The sequence below is a fragment of the Schistocerca cancellata genome, chromosome 1, assembly GCF_023864275.1.
Source record: "Schistocerca cancellata isolate TAMUIC-IGC-003103 chromosome 1, iqSchCanc2.1, whole genome shotgun sequence".
Classification (NCBI taxonomy): domain Eukaryota; kingdom Metazoa; phylum Arthropoda; class Insecta; order Orthoptera; family Acrididae; genus Schistocerca; species Schistocerca cancellata.
This window is the reverse complement of record NC_064626.1, coordinates 653,911,135-653,929,483: the sequence shown is the minus strand read 5'-3', so window position 1 is coordinate 653,929,483 and position 18,349 is coordinate 653,911,135. Positions and strand designations below refer to the sequence as shown.

General features: G+C 42.5%; 1 protein-coding gene across 3 annotated transcripts in view; it reads left to right on the top strand.

Annotated features, from left to right (window-relative positions):
* Positions 1 to 18,349, top strand: part of LOC126183514 (DNA polymerase epsilon subunit 2) — a 114,476-nt gene that overhangs the window by 38,755 nt on the left and 57,372 nt on the right. For all 3 annotated transcript variants that reach the window (XM_049925577.1, XM_049925586.1, XM_049925569.1), the window contains exon 3: positions 3,584 to 3,765. In XM_049925577.1, the coding sequence (XP_049781534.1) occupies positions 3,584 to 3,765 (182 nt within the window). The remainder of the gene's footprint in view (positions 1 to 3,583; positions 3,766 to 18,349) is intronic.

Genomic DNA, 18,349 nt, shown 5'->3' with positions numbered 1-18,349 from the left:
AAAATATACCCATTCATAAAATCAGATAAAAATTCACTAGACACCTTCCTTAGAGACAATCTCCAGTCCTTCCAAATTAATTATGTAAGTGTAGCCCAGATGTGGCTTGAATTCAGAGAGATAGTATTGGCAGCAATCGAGAGATTTATACCAAATAAATTAATAAACGACGGAGCTGATCCTCCTCGGTATACAAAACGGGTCAGAACATTGTTGCAGAAACAATGAAACAGACATGCCAAATTTAAACAGACACAAAATCCCCAAGATTGGCGATATTTTACAGAAGCTTGAAGTTTAGCGCGGACTTCAGTGGAAGATGCTTATAACAGTTTCCACAATGAAACTTTGTCTCGAAACCTGGCAGAAAATACAGAGAGATTCTGGTCATATGTGAAGTCTGTTAGTGGCAAGAAACAATCAAAGCATTCTCTGTGCAATAGCAATTGAGATACTATCAAAGACAGTGCTGCCAAAATAGAATTACTAAAAACAGCCTTCCGAAATACCTTCACAAAAGAAGACGAAGTAAATATTCCAGAATTCGAATCAAGAACAGTTGCCAACATGAGTAACGTCGAAGTAAATATCCTCGGAGTAGTGAAGCAGCTTAAATCACTTAATAAAAGCAATTCTTCTGGTCCAGACTGAATACCAATTAGGTTCCTTTCAGAGTATGTTGATGCATTAGCTCCATACGTGACAATCATATAAAACCGTTTGCTCGACAAAAGATCCGTACCCCAAGACTGGAAAATTGCACAGGTCACACCAATGTTCAAGAAAGGTAGTAGGAGTAATCCACTTAATTACAGGCCCATATCATTAACGTCTATATGCAGCAGGATTTGGGAACATATATTGCGATGAATTCTTCTCAGGTTATCAGCCGAGTGGGGGTGTTGTCTTGTCGCAATGTTTCAATGAGTTCAGTACGAAACTCATTGAAATGTTGTGACAAGATGACACCCCAACTCGGCGAAGATGATGGGTATGAAACTCATTGAAACGTTGCGACAAGACCCTGCCACCACTTGGCTGATAACCCGAGAAGAATTCATCAGTGGAATAGGCCAAGAAAGACTGCAATCGCACATATATTGTGTTCAAACATTATGAATTACCTAGAAAAAATGGTCTGGTGACACACAGTCAACATGGGTTTAGAAATCATCATACTTGTGTAACACAACTAGGTCTTTATTTGCATGAAGTGTTGAGAGTGCTATTGACAAGGGATTTCAGATCAATTCTGTATTTCTTGAATTCCAGAAGGCTGTTGCCACTGTACCACACAAGCGGCTTTTAGTGAAATTGCGTGCTTATGGAATATCATCTCAGTTATGTGACTGGATTAGTGACTTCCTGTTAGAGAGGTCACAGTTCGTAGTAATTGGTGGAAAGTCATCGAGTAAAACAGAAGTGATTTCTAACATTCCCCAAGGTAGTGTTATAGGCTCTTTGTTGTTCCTTATCTATATAAATGATTTGGGAGACAATCTGAGCAACCATCTTAGGTTGTTTTCAGATGACGCTGTTGTTTATCAACTAATAAAGTTATCAGAAGATCAAAACAAGCTGCAAAACGGTTTAGAAAAGATGTGTGAATGGTGCAAAAACAGTCAGATATAAAGGCTGTAAATTAAACTAAATGCCTAGGAATTAAAATTATGAACAACTGAAATTGGAAGGAACACACAGACAATATTGTGGGGAAGGCTAACCAAAGACTGCGTTTTATTGGCAGGGCACTTAGAAAATCTACTAAGGAGACTGCCTCTGCTACGCTTGTCTGTCGAGATTGGAATAATAGAGAATTGTGAAGGTGGTTGGATGAACTCTCGGCCAGGCACTAAAATGTGATTTGCAGAGTATCGATGTAGATGTTTTGACTTAAACTTGAGCATAATACCTTCTCCTCTCCTACATATGCCTGCGCCACATTAATTTCAGATCGCACATCAAATTCAAATCCACATTCATACTCAAACATTTGAAATCCACAGCTCCATACAGACTTTCGGGTTCACCTCCATTAATAGAAAGATATGCACAGATTTCTTCCTCTGAAGTATCAATACCAGCAGCTTCAGCTTTCATAACTTCAGCACATAAAACATCATCACTACTTTCCTTCAAAAATAATTCACCAATATTCACTGATACAAGCACAAATTCATCAACAGCTGACGGTACTAACGCTGCGTCGCCCTTGTTAACCTCCTTAACAACTTTCGCTGTCACAATATCACCTGGAACATTGTCACTATAATCGGTACAGCTGGTTAGTACATCTTTAGAATTTTCTACACCATCTAACTCCACCAAATTGAGTTCCACTTCAGCCTCCTTTTGGCACATAGAATCTATCATTGTATTAACATTCACACACTTTCATCCCATATTCATAAAACAAATCATTTAGCCCTAAATTGTTGTCATCACATTTATCGTCCTCTTTCATTATCTTAGGATTACGCCTTTTACGTATGATCTGATTTGAAATTTTACTTATTAATCTCAACTCTTACTGATTTCATCTCAATATTCTGTCACCTTTGTGCCGATTTATTGACACTTATCAAAACAGTTGTTTGTGTTCCGTTGATAACTTCCCAGATGTCTTTCATAGTAGTTACTCGGACTGTAGTATGATTTCCACTCTGAAAACTATTTGTCTCTTTCTTTGCAGTTTAAATTTCAACGCCCGTTCTATTTCTTCTACAAAGTCCAGAAATTCGTCTGTTGAGTTGCTAGGACTGTGCACTAGATCCCACTGAAAATTTTCCAGTAACCGCCTGTTCAACGTCGTAATTTCAGAATGTTTCTTTCACGTGCATTAATCTTGCAAGTTCACGTTTACAAAATTCTCGCATCGATCCATTACTATATTTAAATATTGGCCCATTCAGAAACTCATTTTGAAGTCACTTTTGCCTCGTTTCACTCCAGAACTTGTTCAGGAAACTGCTTTCAAATATTTCGTAGGTATCGTATGTAACAGTGTGTATACTTGCCCATGATTGCGGCTCACCTTCCGAATGTCTTTTCACAAATTTTATCTTCGCCTCATTGGACATTCCCATTATAAAACCATCCCTGCATGCTGCTAGAAACTTTACTGGGTGATATTTCCCGTCATTTCCAAGCCATTTGACTGTTCTCGAGTTCATCCGCGGAACACTGATCACTACAGAGATTTGATATGCAGCTAAAGAATTCAACTCGCTTTTTATTTCATTGATTCGCTTTTTAAACTTCACCATTTTCAATTTTAGTGCCAGATTCTACTTGTTCCTTTACTTTATCTACTTCTTTCTCCCCTTTACCTATTCGAACAGATAAGTTGCTAATAGCCTATGTCATCTCAGCCATTAGAGCATCTTGCCTACTCATACAATATCTTACGTTGCCTCCCAGATCTGCTTGCAACTGCTCCACCTTATCACTGAAATAAATAACTATTAAACTTAAATGAGCCTAATAAATGAGGTTTGCTGTAGTATTGTGCAGTTAAAATGTCCTCCTAAAAATAATACAGTGGATTTGTATTTTTAAATTCTTCATTGTGTGCATATTTTAGGAGTGCATCAGGAGTGGAGCAGAGGAATCTGAAACCATACTCACAGTTATAAATGCATTTGAAGTTCCTCGCTTTGAATATAACCAAGAAAGAAAGAAGTTTTTTCTAAAAAACATCCCGAAAGATTCAGCACCAAAGTTGTTTGATTCAGCAGAAGAAAAGGCACAGTTATTCAGATACAGGTAAGGTGTCAGCATTCTCTTCTGTTTTCTACCATTAATTTAATGTTTTAAAATAATGTACAAAGACAAGTGACAAAATATGACAACATTTTTTTAACTCTTATGTAGTACAATTTTGTCTAGAAAACATGATATACAAGGAATTTACATAAAAAAAAAGAAAAAAGACTTCTGGATATGAAACTGTCTGAAGAACATATTGTCTATTCACAGGAAGCAGTGTGCAGTTTTATAATAAATTTGTCAGCAGAAATCCAATAAAAAGTTCTACAGAAAACTTTTTAATAAGTGACAGAAGAGGCTCTGTTTTCTGTTGTTAAGAAATGCCTTCTTCCATGCAAGGGGAATGCCTTTAACACCATAACATTTTAGTTTAACTTGTACAAATTTATGATGTACATACTCGGAGGCAAAATCACAGAAAGTGCCAACAAGGTGACTGTCATTCAGTTGTACCAAAACTGAGTTTTTGATTACACTGTATTTTGTGTGCAGGGAAGCCAGTATGGAAGTTAAACTGAGCTGCTGTTAATAGGTTATTGTCAAAAAGATAATTAAATCTCAGTTATATACTTCTTTCCCAAAATACAGGAAGGAATTGGATATACACTACAGGTACTCCATATCAACAACCTCAGCAGTCATTAGACATCGTGATAGAGCAGAATGGTCAGGTGATTGGGTGTCACTTGTGTCTTACCTCTGTTCGCGAGATTTCCACACTCCTAAACATCCCTAAGTCCACTCTTTCCGACGTGATATGGAAGTGGAAATGTGTAGGGACACGTACACCACAAAAGCGTACAGGCTGACCTCATCTGTTGACTGACAGAGACCACTGACAGTTGAAGAGGGTTGTAAAGTTAAATAGGCAGACATCTATTGAGACCATCACACAGGAATTCTAAACTGCATCAGGATCCACTGCAAATACTATGACAGTTAGGCGGGAGGTGTGAAAACTTGGATTTTATGGTCGAGCGGCTGCTGATAAGCCACACATCATGCCGGCAAGCCACACATCATGCCGGCAAATGCCAAACGACACCTCGTTTGGTGTAACAAGCATAAACATTGGATGACTGAACAACGGAAAAATGTTGTGTGGAGTGACAAATCATGGTACGTGATGTGGCAGGGTGTGGATATGGCGAATGCTGGTGAACGTCATTTGGCAGCATGTGTAGTGCCAACAGTAAAATTTGGAGGTGGTGGTGTTATGGTGTGGTTATCTTTTTCATGGAGGGGGCTTGCACTCCTTGTTGTTTTGCGTGGCACTAGCACATCATAGGCCAATATTGATGTTTTAAGCACCTTCTTGCTTTTCACTGTTGAAGAGCAATTCGGGGATTGTGATTGCATCTTTCAACACAACCTGTGGTGGAGTGGTTACATGATAATAACATGCCTGTAATGGACTGACCTGCACAGAGTTCTGACCTGAATCCTATGGAACACCTTTGGAATGTTTTGGAACTCTTACTTCGTGCCAGGCGTCACTCACTGACATCGATACCTCTCCTCAGTGCAGCACTCCATGAAGAATGGGTTGCCATTCCCCAAGAAACGTCCCAGCATGTGATTGAGCGTATGCCTGCGAGAGTGGAAGCTGTCATCAAAGCTAAGGGTGGGCCAACACCATATTGAATGATGCCAGCATTACTGATGGAGGGCACCACGAACTTGAAAGTCATTTTCAGCTAGGTGTCCGGATAATTTAATCACATAGTGTATCTATAGTTATAGTTAATTTGCTTATATCCACGTCTATTATTGGATGTTACTGCTGCATATTTCTGTGTATCAGGAAATACACATCAACTCATTGACTAATTACAAAAGTAACTCAGGGGTGCTACAAAGTCGGCACGAGATTTTAGTAATTTGGCTGAAAGATACAGTGATTTTAATGCTTTTTGTGAACATTGTAACATTTCAGAAGCATAGATTGCTACTCACTGTAAAGCTGACACATTGAGTTGCAGACAGACACAATGAAAGACTACTACACATTGAGTTTTTGGTCAAAGCCTTCTTCAGAAAAGAAAACACAAAAGCATTCATACAAGCAAGCATACCTCATGTATACATGACCACTCTCTCTGGCCGTGTAGCCATAATGCAATGGTGGTGTGTCAAGCAGAAGCAACAGTGTGGAACGGGGTGGGGAAGTGAGAGAGATAGACGGGTACAGGTGAGGGGAGAGAAGTCAGTGCTGTCTGAAGGAGTGTGCAGGGACTAGATGGTGGCTGGGGATCGGAAAAGGGGAGCTGTAGAGATGAGAAAAGGTGGTTTTCCTTGGCAGAGAGCAGAGTACATGAGTGAGAGTGGGGGACGTGAAATGGGAGGTAATGATAGGACAGAGAGGGTGGAAACTGTTGGGTGGAGGGTGTGGGGACAGTAGGTTACCTTACGTTGAGGCTGGGATGATTTCGTGAGCAGAGAATGTGTTGTAAGGATAATTCCTATCTGCACAGTTCAAAGATGCTGGTGGTGGAAGAGAGGATACAGATAACCTCAGGATGGTCCACTTTGTTCTTGGCCACAGTTTGGCAGTGGCCTTTCATCCTGATAGACAGATGGTTGGTTCCAGAATGAGATTTTCACTCTGCAGTGGAGTGTGCACTGATGTGAAACTTCCTGGCAGATTATTACTGTGTGCCCGCGAAAGGCAAAGGTCCCAAGTTCGAGTCTCAGTCCGGCACACAGTTTTAATCTGCCAGGAAGTTTCAGCTGGTTGGTTGTCATAACAATATGAAAAGCTATGCAATGATTGCAGCAGAGCTGCTTTCACACGTGGCCTGGTCTCACTGGGATAGAATAAGCCTGTAACAGAATTGGAGGAGGAGGAGGAGGAGGAGGAGGAGGAGGAGGAGGAGGTGGCTGGGTTGGTGGATTGGGTAGGTCTTATTCCTGGGTCTTGCATAGGAATATGATCCTTGGGGCAAAAGGTTGCGATTGGGAGTGGCTTAGGAATGAACTAGGGTGTAGGGGAAATTGGGTGGACAATGGAACACCACTTTAGGAGGGGTGGGAAGGATCTTGGATAGGATGTCCCTCCAAACAAAGGATGTGGTTCAGTTCTTCCAGTGTATTGTACAGTGTATTATACTTGTGGTATGGGGGTGGTGGGAGGATTGGGGATGTGTGGGGATATGGCATGGAAATTTGTGTGCTGACTAAGTCTGAAGGATAGTGTATATCGCTGAAGGATGTACTAAGATGTTCAGTATACTGGGAAAGGGAGTTCTTGTCACTGCAGATAGGTCTCCCCAGGTGGCTTGGCTGCGTGGAAGAGATCTTTTAATGTGGAAAGGATGACATGTGGATGGAGCTGTTGGAGAAGACGTGAATAATGGCTGGGAAGGTTGATGAGGATGAGGTGAAGTGTGTAAGAGAAAAGGTATTCAGGTTGTAAAAAAATAAGGATGGGGTGTCTTGGCCCTGAGTCCAGATCATGATGATGTCATTAGTGGACCTGAACTAGTTCAGGTGTTTGGGAGGCTTTGAAGGTTACCTCAAGACAGTCCATAAACATTTTTATATGGGGGGGGGGGGGTACAATATGGATGCCTATGTCTGTGCTGCGGACTTGTTTCTGTACCTCCCCTCCAAAGGAGCAGTTACATGTCAGTATAAAGTTGGTAAGTTGTGTGAGGAATGATGTACTGGGTTTGGAGTCTTAAGGATGTTTCAAGAGGTAGTGTTAAAGAGCAGTAAGACCATGGGCGTCAGGGATGTTAGTATATAGGGAAGTGGCATCAAAAGTGGCGAGTAGGGATCCAGGAGGTGAGGCTGATGGAGAGTTGGTGGAGGATGTGGTTGGTCTCTTTGACATGAGAGACTAGAATTTGGAGGTGTTGGTCAACAAGGGCCAAATTTCTTTCAGTGGGAGCAAAATAACTAACTACAAAGGGGACTGCTTGGTTTGCAGATTTTGGGGAGCAGTTCATTCTGGTTAGATGTATTTATATATTCTATCTTGTTTTTTTCTGATTTTTTTTCCAATCCTCACTTGAACTACCATCAAGAATTAAGTTCAGCATTGTCAACTGATTCTTCATCACTGCTGACATGAAGTGCTTTATGACTTTTTCTCATCTTAGATAGTGTGCCTCCTCTGGAAGTTTTACTGGTATCAGGCTTTGGTTTGTCATCAATAGCCTATGGTTGGTTTACATTTGCTGTTGAATCAAGGGTATTGAGTTGCATTTCAACTGAATACTCATGAAAGACACTTTTTCTCTCAGACACAGCAACTTTTCTTCTTATTCTTCTTCTTCTTCTTCTTCTTCTTCTTAATAAGCCTTGGTTTTATGGTGTGTGCTTCCCTTGTACACTTCAGAACTTCAGAAAAAGCTGAGGAAACTGCTGATGGCTCCACTAGCTTGTTGGCAGTTCTATCAGGCAAAAGTTGAACATTACATGAACAAATTATACCTGTTCAGAAGCCACTTGCTATTTGTTTCTCAAAGGGGACACAACGATGCCAGTGATAAGTGCCAATGGATTACTAGTTCTGTACTAATTACTGTGATGTGCCTGAATGCCTTAATTTTTCTTTTATCAGGTGTGCCTAGTGTGAGGTAAATGTTTATTTTTGTCATTCAGTAGACATTTTGCATTTCTGCCACGACTACAGGAAATAAGTAAAATATTTTATATCAGGAAATTATAGTAAAAACTGTGCTGCAGGAATTGTTATAAAATATTTAATATCAACAAATTAAATTCCTGATTGATGGAAGTCATCTGTAATGGAACATTGTATACTGCCTTGATTTTCTTTCATCTGCTAGTCATTTGTGTAACAATTACACTTGTAACAGTTTAGCTGTCGATATTATTCAAAAAATTAATAATTTGAGACTTTTTGGTGTAGTTTAAGTGATTAAAATTTATTTTTGTACAACTTGGACTTGCACTATATGGCACTAAATTCGCTTGTTATATCTGCATCTGCTTATTCATTTTGACAGTGCATTTCTTTTGGGAAAAATTTCAGAGTAGGTTTCAACATGTTGGATTGGACCATTTCCATGTGATATAGTGCAGTGTAGTCTGATTTATGCTCTGAAAGTAAACTCCAAAACATGAACATTAATAAATTTTTAATAAATGGTCATTTTTTTCTGTTTTCCATCTTTCAATAGTTGCTTTAAAATGCATGGAGTTATGTTCTGCCTATGCAACTAATTGAAGGCAGTTTGTTTATTGCCATATGCGTTTCGCTTCTTTTATTTGTGAAGCATCTTCAGTAGCCTTAATACATGTTTCTTTTTATACATATAATAAATGTATTATGTGGTGGTTAAAATATGTCGCTGTTATACATTTTCTCATGGAATACGGTTAAAACAGTTAAGGCCACATCACCACATCTATGAGTACTTAAATAATGGCCACATCTCACACACAGAGCATGCCATATTTCAGTGTAACAAACAGGACTTTTAAAGGTAAACATATTAATAACATGTGTAAAAGAGCATTACTGAAGAGAAGATCAGAGGTACCTCTGATCTTATCTTCAGTACAGCTCTGTTTACGCATGTTGTTAGTATGTTTACCTTTAAAATTCCGTGTGTTTTACTGGAATTCATGGCCTGCTCTACATGCGAGTCATGGTCATTATTTAAGTAATGGCGGATGCGATGTTGTGGCCTAAACTGTTTTAACCCTAATCTGTGAAGATAGTCTGGGACTGAAACCAGTTGAAATTAGGATTTTAAATAAAAAAGCAACTGGTTGTCAAACGTTCATTTTACATATTACTTGATGGCTGTTAACAATACACCATATTATTACCCACTCTTTTGGCTACAAAACCCTATTTTTCAACATAATCTCTGTACAATGCGACAGTCTTACACCTCCTTACTGGGAGGGCTTGTATGCCCGCATAGTGCCCCACCACTGATTGACATCGAAGCCAACATCTTACCACATCAGTAGCATCCCCATCATCCTCTTACTGCTTCATGTGGAGTGCATCCTTCTTTGGGATAAGTGGGTGGATATCCGAAGGTGAGATCTGAGCAGCAAGGTGGATGAGAGAGAACAGTCCAGTTAAGTTTCATAAGCTCATCTCGGGTGAGCATACTTGCATGAGGCCTTCCATTGTCATAGTGGAGGAGAAGTTAGTTTGCATTTTTGTGGCGACAAACTCGTTGAGGTCGTGTCTTCAATTTCCTTGAGGGTAGCACAATGCACTTCTGAGTTCTCAATAACTCTTTCAGAGTTCCAGAAGACTGACACCATGGCTTTACCAGCTGAGACTGCAGCTTTGAACTTTTTTTCGGAGGAGAGGTGGTGTGGCGCCACTCCATCGGCTGCTATTTAGTTTCCGGTTCGAAGTGATGAACTCATGTTTCATCACCTGTGATGATGATTGATAGAAATTTGTCATGGTCAGCCTCGTAAAATGCAATAAATTTCACACAGATGGTCCTTCTTTCCTCTCTTTAAGGTTTTCTGTTAGGCAGTGAGGGATCCAGCAGATGCACACAACTTTGAGTACCCCAACTGGTGGACGAGTGTCAGTGCTACCAACGGAGTTGTACAGTTCAGCAGTGAGGTGTTTGATTGTGATCCATCAATCACTTCAAATGAAAGTAACCACACATTCCAAGAATCACAGCTGTGTGTGGCCGGCCTACACGCGGAAGATTGGACAGTGTTGCGATGATGACTGACACCTCGCCCATTGACTCAATTTGCTTTTGTTCACAGCCAGGTCTCTGTATATGTTCTGTAAGCACATATGAATATCTGCAATATTCTGGTTTCTGCCAAGAGAAACTCTGTGTATGCTCTCTGTTTGGAATGCAATCCTGTTGCAGGCACTGTTTTGAAGGCTACATATAGTGCCACTACCTATGAGACTGTCATGAAACTATAGGAGCTGAAGTGGGAATAGTCCATAATGTCTTGCAGCAAATTCCACATTTTTTTCAACCTAAATTGGGTGGGGGATATATATATCTTATTGAATGCCTCTCATGTGTGTCGCAATTTTATTACCTAGATGGAAGATTGTGTTTAAAATACACTTTTACGTATGATAATATCTTTAATTGTACTTTCTTTTATGTCTGATTGGGTGACAGATAATAAGCTTTGTTTTGTGTTGAGTATATGTATACTATTTACATTATCCGTGCCTTAGTGCTCAGTTACTTTTTGGTATTATAAAACATTAATTTGTTTAATTTTGGCAATGTTGAGCTCCACAGCTGGTTTATACTAATATTAATAAATTTTGAGGAACATCATAGCTGTATTGATATATTTATTGTGTCACAGCCAGTTTCATACGTGAGAACAGCACCAGGATACCTGCAGTTAATCAAAAATTAAGCAAGCTAAAAGCTATTTATAACAAACTAGGCAACTCACACTGCCAACATTCTTATAATATATCCTCACAGAATTGTTATATTTGAGGTCTAGTTGTCTTACGTAATGTTAGAGGCAAAATCTGGAAATGACATATAATCATTTTGCCAACCACATGGCGGTAACGTGGCCCGCAGTAAGTGCATGTGACACGAGCATTCGGTGTAAACTAGTCTGTTGAGACAAGACACTCCTTGAGAGACATAAATTAATGAATACACTATGTGGCCTCTTTCATGTGCAATATATCAGTTGTGGGATCATTTCATAGCAAGGGAAAACTACAGCCCAATTTTTACAAAGGACATGCAGATCTATTGTGTGGTTAAATGATAATGGCATCATCTTAGATAAAATATTCTTGAGGTAAAATAGACTCCCATTCAGATCTGCAGGCGGGGACTGCTCAGAAGGCATGTCATCATCAAGAGAAACAAAACTGGCATTCTACGGATTGGAGCATGAAATGTTAGATCCCATAATCAGGCAGATCAGTTAGAAAATTTAAAAAGGGATGGATAGGTTGAAGTTAGATACTGTGGGAATTAGTGAAGTTTGGTGTCAGGAGGAACAAGACTTCTGGTCAGGTGATTGCAGGTTTATATATACAAAGAGAAATAGGGGTAACGCAGGAGGGGTTTAATATTGAGTAACAGATAGCAATGTAAGTAATGTACCATGAACAGCACAGTGAGTGCATTATCATAGCGAAGATAGATGCCAACTAGTTCCAATGATGATGAGACTGAAGAAATGTACGATGAGATGAAAGAAATTATTCAGATAGTTAAAGGAGGTGAAAATTTAATTGTGATGGGGGAGTGGAATTAGATAGTAGGAAAAGGAAGACAAGGAAAAATCGTTGGTGAATATTGACTGGAGGAGGAAGCTGCCAGGTAGAATTTTGCACAGAGCGTAATTTAATTGTCACTAATACTTAGTTTAAGAATCATACACGGAAGAGATCTGGAGACACGAGAAGGTTTCAGATTGTTTATGAAATAATTAGACAAAAATTTAGGAACCAAATTTTAAATTGTATGAGATTTCTGGAGCCAGATGTGGACTCTGACCACAATTTATTGGTTATGAACTGTAGATTAAAACTGAAGAAATTGGAAAAAGGTAGGAAATTGAGAAGATGGGACCTGGATAATTTGAAAGAACCAGAGGTTGTTGAGAGCTTTAGAGTGAGAATTGGGCAATGGTTGACTTGAACAGGAGAAAGGAATACAGTAGAAGACAAATGGATAGCTTTAAGAGATGAAATAGTGAAGGCAGCAGGGGGTCAAATAGGTAAAAAGACAAGACCTAGTGGAAATAATGAAGCAAGCGAAAGGGAACACAAATGTTAAAAAAAAAAAATGAGATTGAAGGGAAGTGCAAAATGGCTAAGCAGGAATGGCTAGAGGACAAATGTAAGGATTTAGAAACATATTTCACTAGGAGAAAGATAGATACCGCCTACAGGAAAATTAAAGAGGTCTGTGGGGAAACGAGGAGCAGCTGTATGCATATCAAGAACTCAGATGGGAAACAAGTCCTAAGCAAAGAAGGGAAAGCTGAAAGGTGGAAGGAGTATATAGGACCGAAGAAGAGAAAACTGAAAGGTGGAAGGAGCATGTAGGAAGTCTACACAAAGAAGATGAACTTGAAAGCAATATCATAGAAAGGGAAGTGGATGTGGATGAAGATAGATAGGGAAATATGATACTGCGAGAAGAATTTGACAAGGCTCTGAAAGATCTAAGTTGAAACAAGGCCCCGGGAGTAGATTATATTTCGTCAGAATTACTGATAGCTTTGTGAGAGCCAGCCATGAGAAAACTATTGCATCTGGTGTGCCATATGTATGAGACAGGCGAAATACCCTCAGACTTCAAGAAGAATGTAGTAATTTCAAGTCGAAAGAAAGCAGTTGTCGACAGGTGAGAAAATTACCAAACTATGAGTATAATAAGTCATGGTTGTGAAATACTGACACAAATTCTTTACCAAAGAATGGAGAAACTGATAGAACCAGACCTTGGAGATCAGTTTGCATTCCAAAAAAAGAAGATAGGTTAAGGAAAGACAAAGCTACAGTTATAGCATTTGTAGACTTAGAGAAAGTTTCTGAGAATATTGATTGGAATACTCTCTTTGCAATTTTGAAGGTAGCAGGTGTAAAATTCAGTGAATCAAACATTATTTACAGCTTGTACTGATACCAGATGGCAATTATAAAAAGTCAGGGGGACAGGAGAGGGAGGCAGTGGCGAAAAGAGTGGCACAGGGGTGTAGCCTCTCCCTGATGTTATTCAGTATGTCCATTTAACAAGCAATAAAAGAAACCAAAGGCAAATTTGGAGTAGGAATTAAATTTCGGGGGGGGGGGGGGGGGGGGGGACAGAGACAGCAAAAGACTTGGAAGAGCAGTTGAACAGAATGGACAGTGCCTTGAAAGGATGGTATAAGATGAACATCAACAAAAGCAGAACAAGGACAATGGAATGTAATTAAATTAAGTCAGGTGATGCTGAGGGAATTAGATTAGGAAGTCAGACACTTAAAGTAGTAGATGAGTTTTGCTATTTAGGAAGCAACATAACTGATGATGGTCGAAATAGGGAGGATATAAAATGTAGACTGACAACGGCAAGAAAAGTTTTTCTGAAGAAGAGAAATTTGTTAATATCAAGTATCGAGTTAAATGTCAGGAAGTCCTTTCTGAAAGTATTTACATGGAGTGTAGCCACGTATGGAAGTGAAACATAGATGATAAACAGTTTAGATGCAAAGAGAACAGAAGCTTTTGAAATGTGCTGCTACAGAAGAATGTTGATCAGGTGGATTGACCATGTAACTAATGAGGAAGTGCTAAATAGAATTGGGGAGGCAAGAAATTTGTGGCACAACTTGATCAAAAGAAGGGATTCGTCGATAGGACACATTGTGGAACATCAAGGGATCACCAATTTTGTATTAGAGGGAAGTGTGGAGCATAGAAATCGTAGAGGAAGACCAAGAATATGAATACAGCAAGCAGATTCATAAAGATGTACTGTATGTTGCAGTAGTTATTCGGAGATAAAGAGGCTCATACAGGATAGAGTAGCCTGAAGAGCTGCATCAAACTAGTCTTCAGATTGACAACAATGCATTGCAGTCCCGCTCATTCTCCCATCTCTTGGGCGAGGATACATTCCTGGGTGCGTTTTCCACCATGCACTATGCTGGTCACTTTCTGCGCCGCCGACGACCATGGACTCCTTGCACCTGATATCCAGCATGGTAGCCAGTCTGCTGTGGTGGGGCCGCCATGTACCCTGTTGGTTGTAGCCCCCTGACAACACAGGGATCGCTGCTGATGCCTTCTCCATTAACTCCCCACGTATGCCAAGGAGTAGATGCCATCTCCCTGGGGCATCGGGGCTCCCAACACTCCATGTGCCCCCCCTCCTGTCTGTGTCAGCTGCGGAGAGCATCATTCACCGTGCTCGCCAGACTGCAGGATTTAACAGAAGGAGAGGAAAATCATGGCATATAAAACCCTGGACCGACTGACCTACACTGAGGCTAAGAGAAAATATGAGCGCTTACATCCTATGACGATGACGTCCTCATACGCCACTGCTATGAGAACAGTTGTAGCCCCATCCGTTGCACCAATTCCATTCAGCACTCAGAGCTGTAAGACTACACCTGACCCCTTGATGGTGGGGCACTTCCCTCCCTGTTGCTCCTGCACCACCTACTTTGGGAGCTACACCCCCCACTCCCCTCCAACCATCGGGGACATCAGTCCCCACTTCCCAGCAGGGCAAGTGTTAAGTCTTCTTCGGCTCCTCTTGCCAGGAAGGGGTCCATTGGCTCCTTCCCTTCTCGGGTTCTGACCATTGGAAAAGCAGACACCTGCCAGTGGCTGAAGCATCCACAGGTTGTAGGGCTTCACGGTCCTCTTCCGTCCCTGAGACTGACCCAGTGAAGCCCTCCCAGCCAGAACCACTGAAGGAACAGTGAGGAAAACAGAGAAAGAAGAAGGCACCCAAGAATCCAAACCTTGCGGTGGCATCCATACCACTGCTCCCTACAAGTTCTCCATCTGAGGATGCGGTGGAGATTCTGGCGTCTAATGAGGACCTAGATCTCACCGGACTCTCAGATGCACTGGATGTCACTCGCAGAGCTACTCAATTGGTGGCGGCTGGTGACCCTGCAGCGTAACCTGCCCCCTTGTGCACTTCATGCCTTTCCAGCATAATAATGACGTCATCCTCCAGTGGAATTGCAGTGGTTTTTTCCACCACCTTGCTGAGCTCCGCCAACTCATCAGCCTTCTCCTTTTCTTCTGCATTGCTCTCCAGGAAACTTGGTTTCCAGCGATGCGAATCCCCCGCCCTCCGCGGCTATCAGGGCTATTATAAGAATCGGGCGGCTTATGGGAGGGTATCTGGTGGAGTTTGCTTGTACGTCCTTAACTCTCTTTACAGTGAGTGTGTCCCTCTTCAAACACCTTTAGAGGCTGTCACTGTTCAGGTGTGGATGCCGCATGCTATTGCTGTCTGCAGGCTCTATCTTCCACTGGATGGTGATGTCTCACAGCATGTATTGGCTGCACTGATAGTCCAACTGCCGCCACCTTTTCTGTTACTGGGTGACTTTAATGCCCATAACCCTTTGTGTGGTGAATTAGTGGCAACAAGCCGAGGCACTGTCGTTGAGCAAGTGTTGTCCGCCGCTCGTGGTCTCGCGGTAGCGTTCTCGCTTCCCGAGCACGGGGTCCCGGGTTCGATTCCCGGCGGGGTCAGGGATTTTCACCTGCCTCGAGATGACTGGGTGTTTGTGTTGTCCTCATCATTTCATCATCATCCAGGACAGTGGCGAAATTGGACTGAGCAAAGGTTGGGAAATTGTACGGGCGCTGATAACCACGCAGTTGAGCGCCCCACAAACCAAACATCATCATCATCTTGAGCAAGTGTTGGCACAGCTCGACCTTTCTCTCTTAAATGATGGTGCTTCCACACATTTCAGTGTGGCGCATAGCACGTACTCAGCCATCGAGCACCGGAATCTGCAATCCCCGTTTCTTCTGGGTCCCCTCAGTGGAGGACTGTGCCTTGATGGTCCCCAGAGATTGCTGAGGCGATTCATGATTGCAGGCGAGTCCTCCAATGTCATAAGCAGTACCCATCACTGGACCACCTCATTGCCTTTAAGCGGCTCCGTGCCTGAGCCCGACGCCTTATTCGCTGACAGAAGCAGGAGTGCTGGGACAGGTGTGTCTCCACCATTGGCATCTGTACCTCTTCATTGCAGGTTTGGACCAAGATTAGGCGATTCTTTGGCTATCGGACCCCTGTCAGCATACTTGGGCTTTCCCTGAATGGAGCAGTCTGTATTGACTCAGACATGGTTACAGAACTCTTAGCGGAGCACTTCCACGAATAACCCGCTGGCCTTCCGCTCCCTGAAAGAATGGTTGGAACGTTGGAGCCTTTCATTCCATATGTGTCACCCTGAATCGTACAATGCTCCAAAGTGCCCTAGCTGCTTGCCCTGATGCCCGCATCTCCTGGTCGTGCGGTAGCGTTCTCGCTTCCCACGCCCGGGTTCCCGGGTTCGATTCCCGGCGGGGTCAGGGATTTTCTCTGCCTCGTGATGACTGGGTGTTGTGTGCTGTCCTTAGGTTAGTTAGGTTTAAGTAGTTCTAAGTTCTAGGGGACTTATGACCACAGCAGTTGAGTCCCATAGTGCTCAGAGCCATTTTTTTGCTTGCCCTGATACGGCTCCTGGGCCGGATTGCATCCACTATCAGATGCTCGAACTCCTCTCGGTGAACTGCCAGCGATGCCTCCTAGACCTTCTCAGCTGTATCTGGGTTGAGGGTGAGTTCCCATCACAATGGCAGGAAAGCATCGTCATCCCCGTGTTGAAACCTGGCAAGAACCCATTGGAGGTGGACAGCTACCGCCCCATTAGCCTCACCAACATTCCGTGCAAGTTGCTCGAATGCACGGTGAGGTGGAGGTTGAGTTGGCTACTGGAGTCTCGGGGTCTTCTGGCTCCGTCCCAGGGTGGGTTCTGTAAGGGCCGCTCTGCCACCGATAATGTGTTCTGCCTGGAGTCTGCCAGGCGTACGGCATTTGCCCGCCATCAGCATCTGGTCGCCGTCTTTTTTGACATGTGGAAGGCAAACGATGCAACATGACAACATCATATCCTCACCATGCTTCATGGGTGGGGTCTTGGGGGCCCACTTTCAATTTTTATTCAAAATTTTCTGTCGCTATGTTCCTTCCGCGTGAAAGTTGGTCCCTCCCATAGTTCCTCCTGAGTCCAGGAGAATGGGGCTGCGCAAGGCTCTGTCTTGAGTATCTGCATCTTTTTAGTTGCTATCAATGGGCTAGTTGCAGCTGTTGGAATGTCTGTATCAGCTTATTTGTATTCTGGTGACTTTTGCCTGTACTATAGCTCCACTGGCATTGCAGTTGCTGAATGGCAGCTGCAGGGCACTATCCACAAGGCACAGTCTTGGGTCATATTGCGCGGCTTCCAGTTTTTGCCGTCAAGACTTGGGTCATGCATTTCTGCCGGCATCGCACTGTTCACCATGAGCCACGGCTTTATCTTGACGGCGCACCTCTTGCTGTGGCGGAGCTGCATCGGTTTTTGGGATTGCTTTTTGATGTCCGGTTGACTTGGCTCCCTCATATTCGGCAACTTAAACAAACTTGCTGGCGGCATCTTAATGCTCTACATTGCTCAAGTCACACCTGCTGGGGCGCTGGTTGGTCTACCCTTCTATGACTTTATCAAGTGTTGATTCAGTCCCGTCTAGATTATGGGAGCCTAGCTTATGGTTCGACATCGCCTTCCGTGTTGCAGTTGCTTGACCTCATACTTCACTGCGGGATCCGACTCACAACTGGAGCTTTCCGCACAAGCTCTGTAAACAGTGTACTTGTGGAGGCTGGTGTCCCTCCATTGCGGATCCGGCAGCAACGACTTCTGGCCGCTTATGCTGCACATGTTTGTAGCTTGCCCAGGCATCCAAATTACCATCTCCTGTTCCCCAACTCGGTCATCCACCTTCCAGAACCGTGGCCCCGGTAAGGGTTTACGATCACAGTTCGCATCCGGGCTCTTCTCTCTGGGCTTGAGTTTTTCCCACTCCCACCTCTTTTTCCAGACCCATATACAT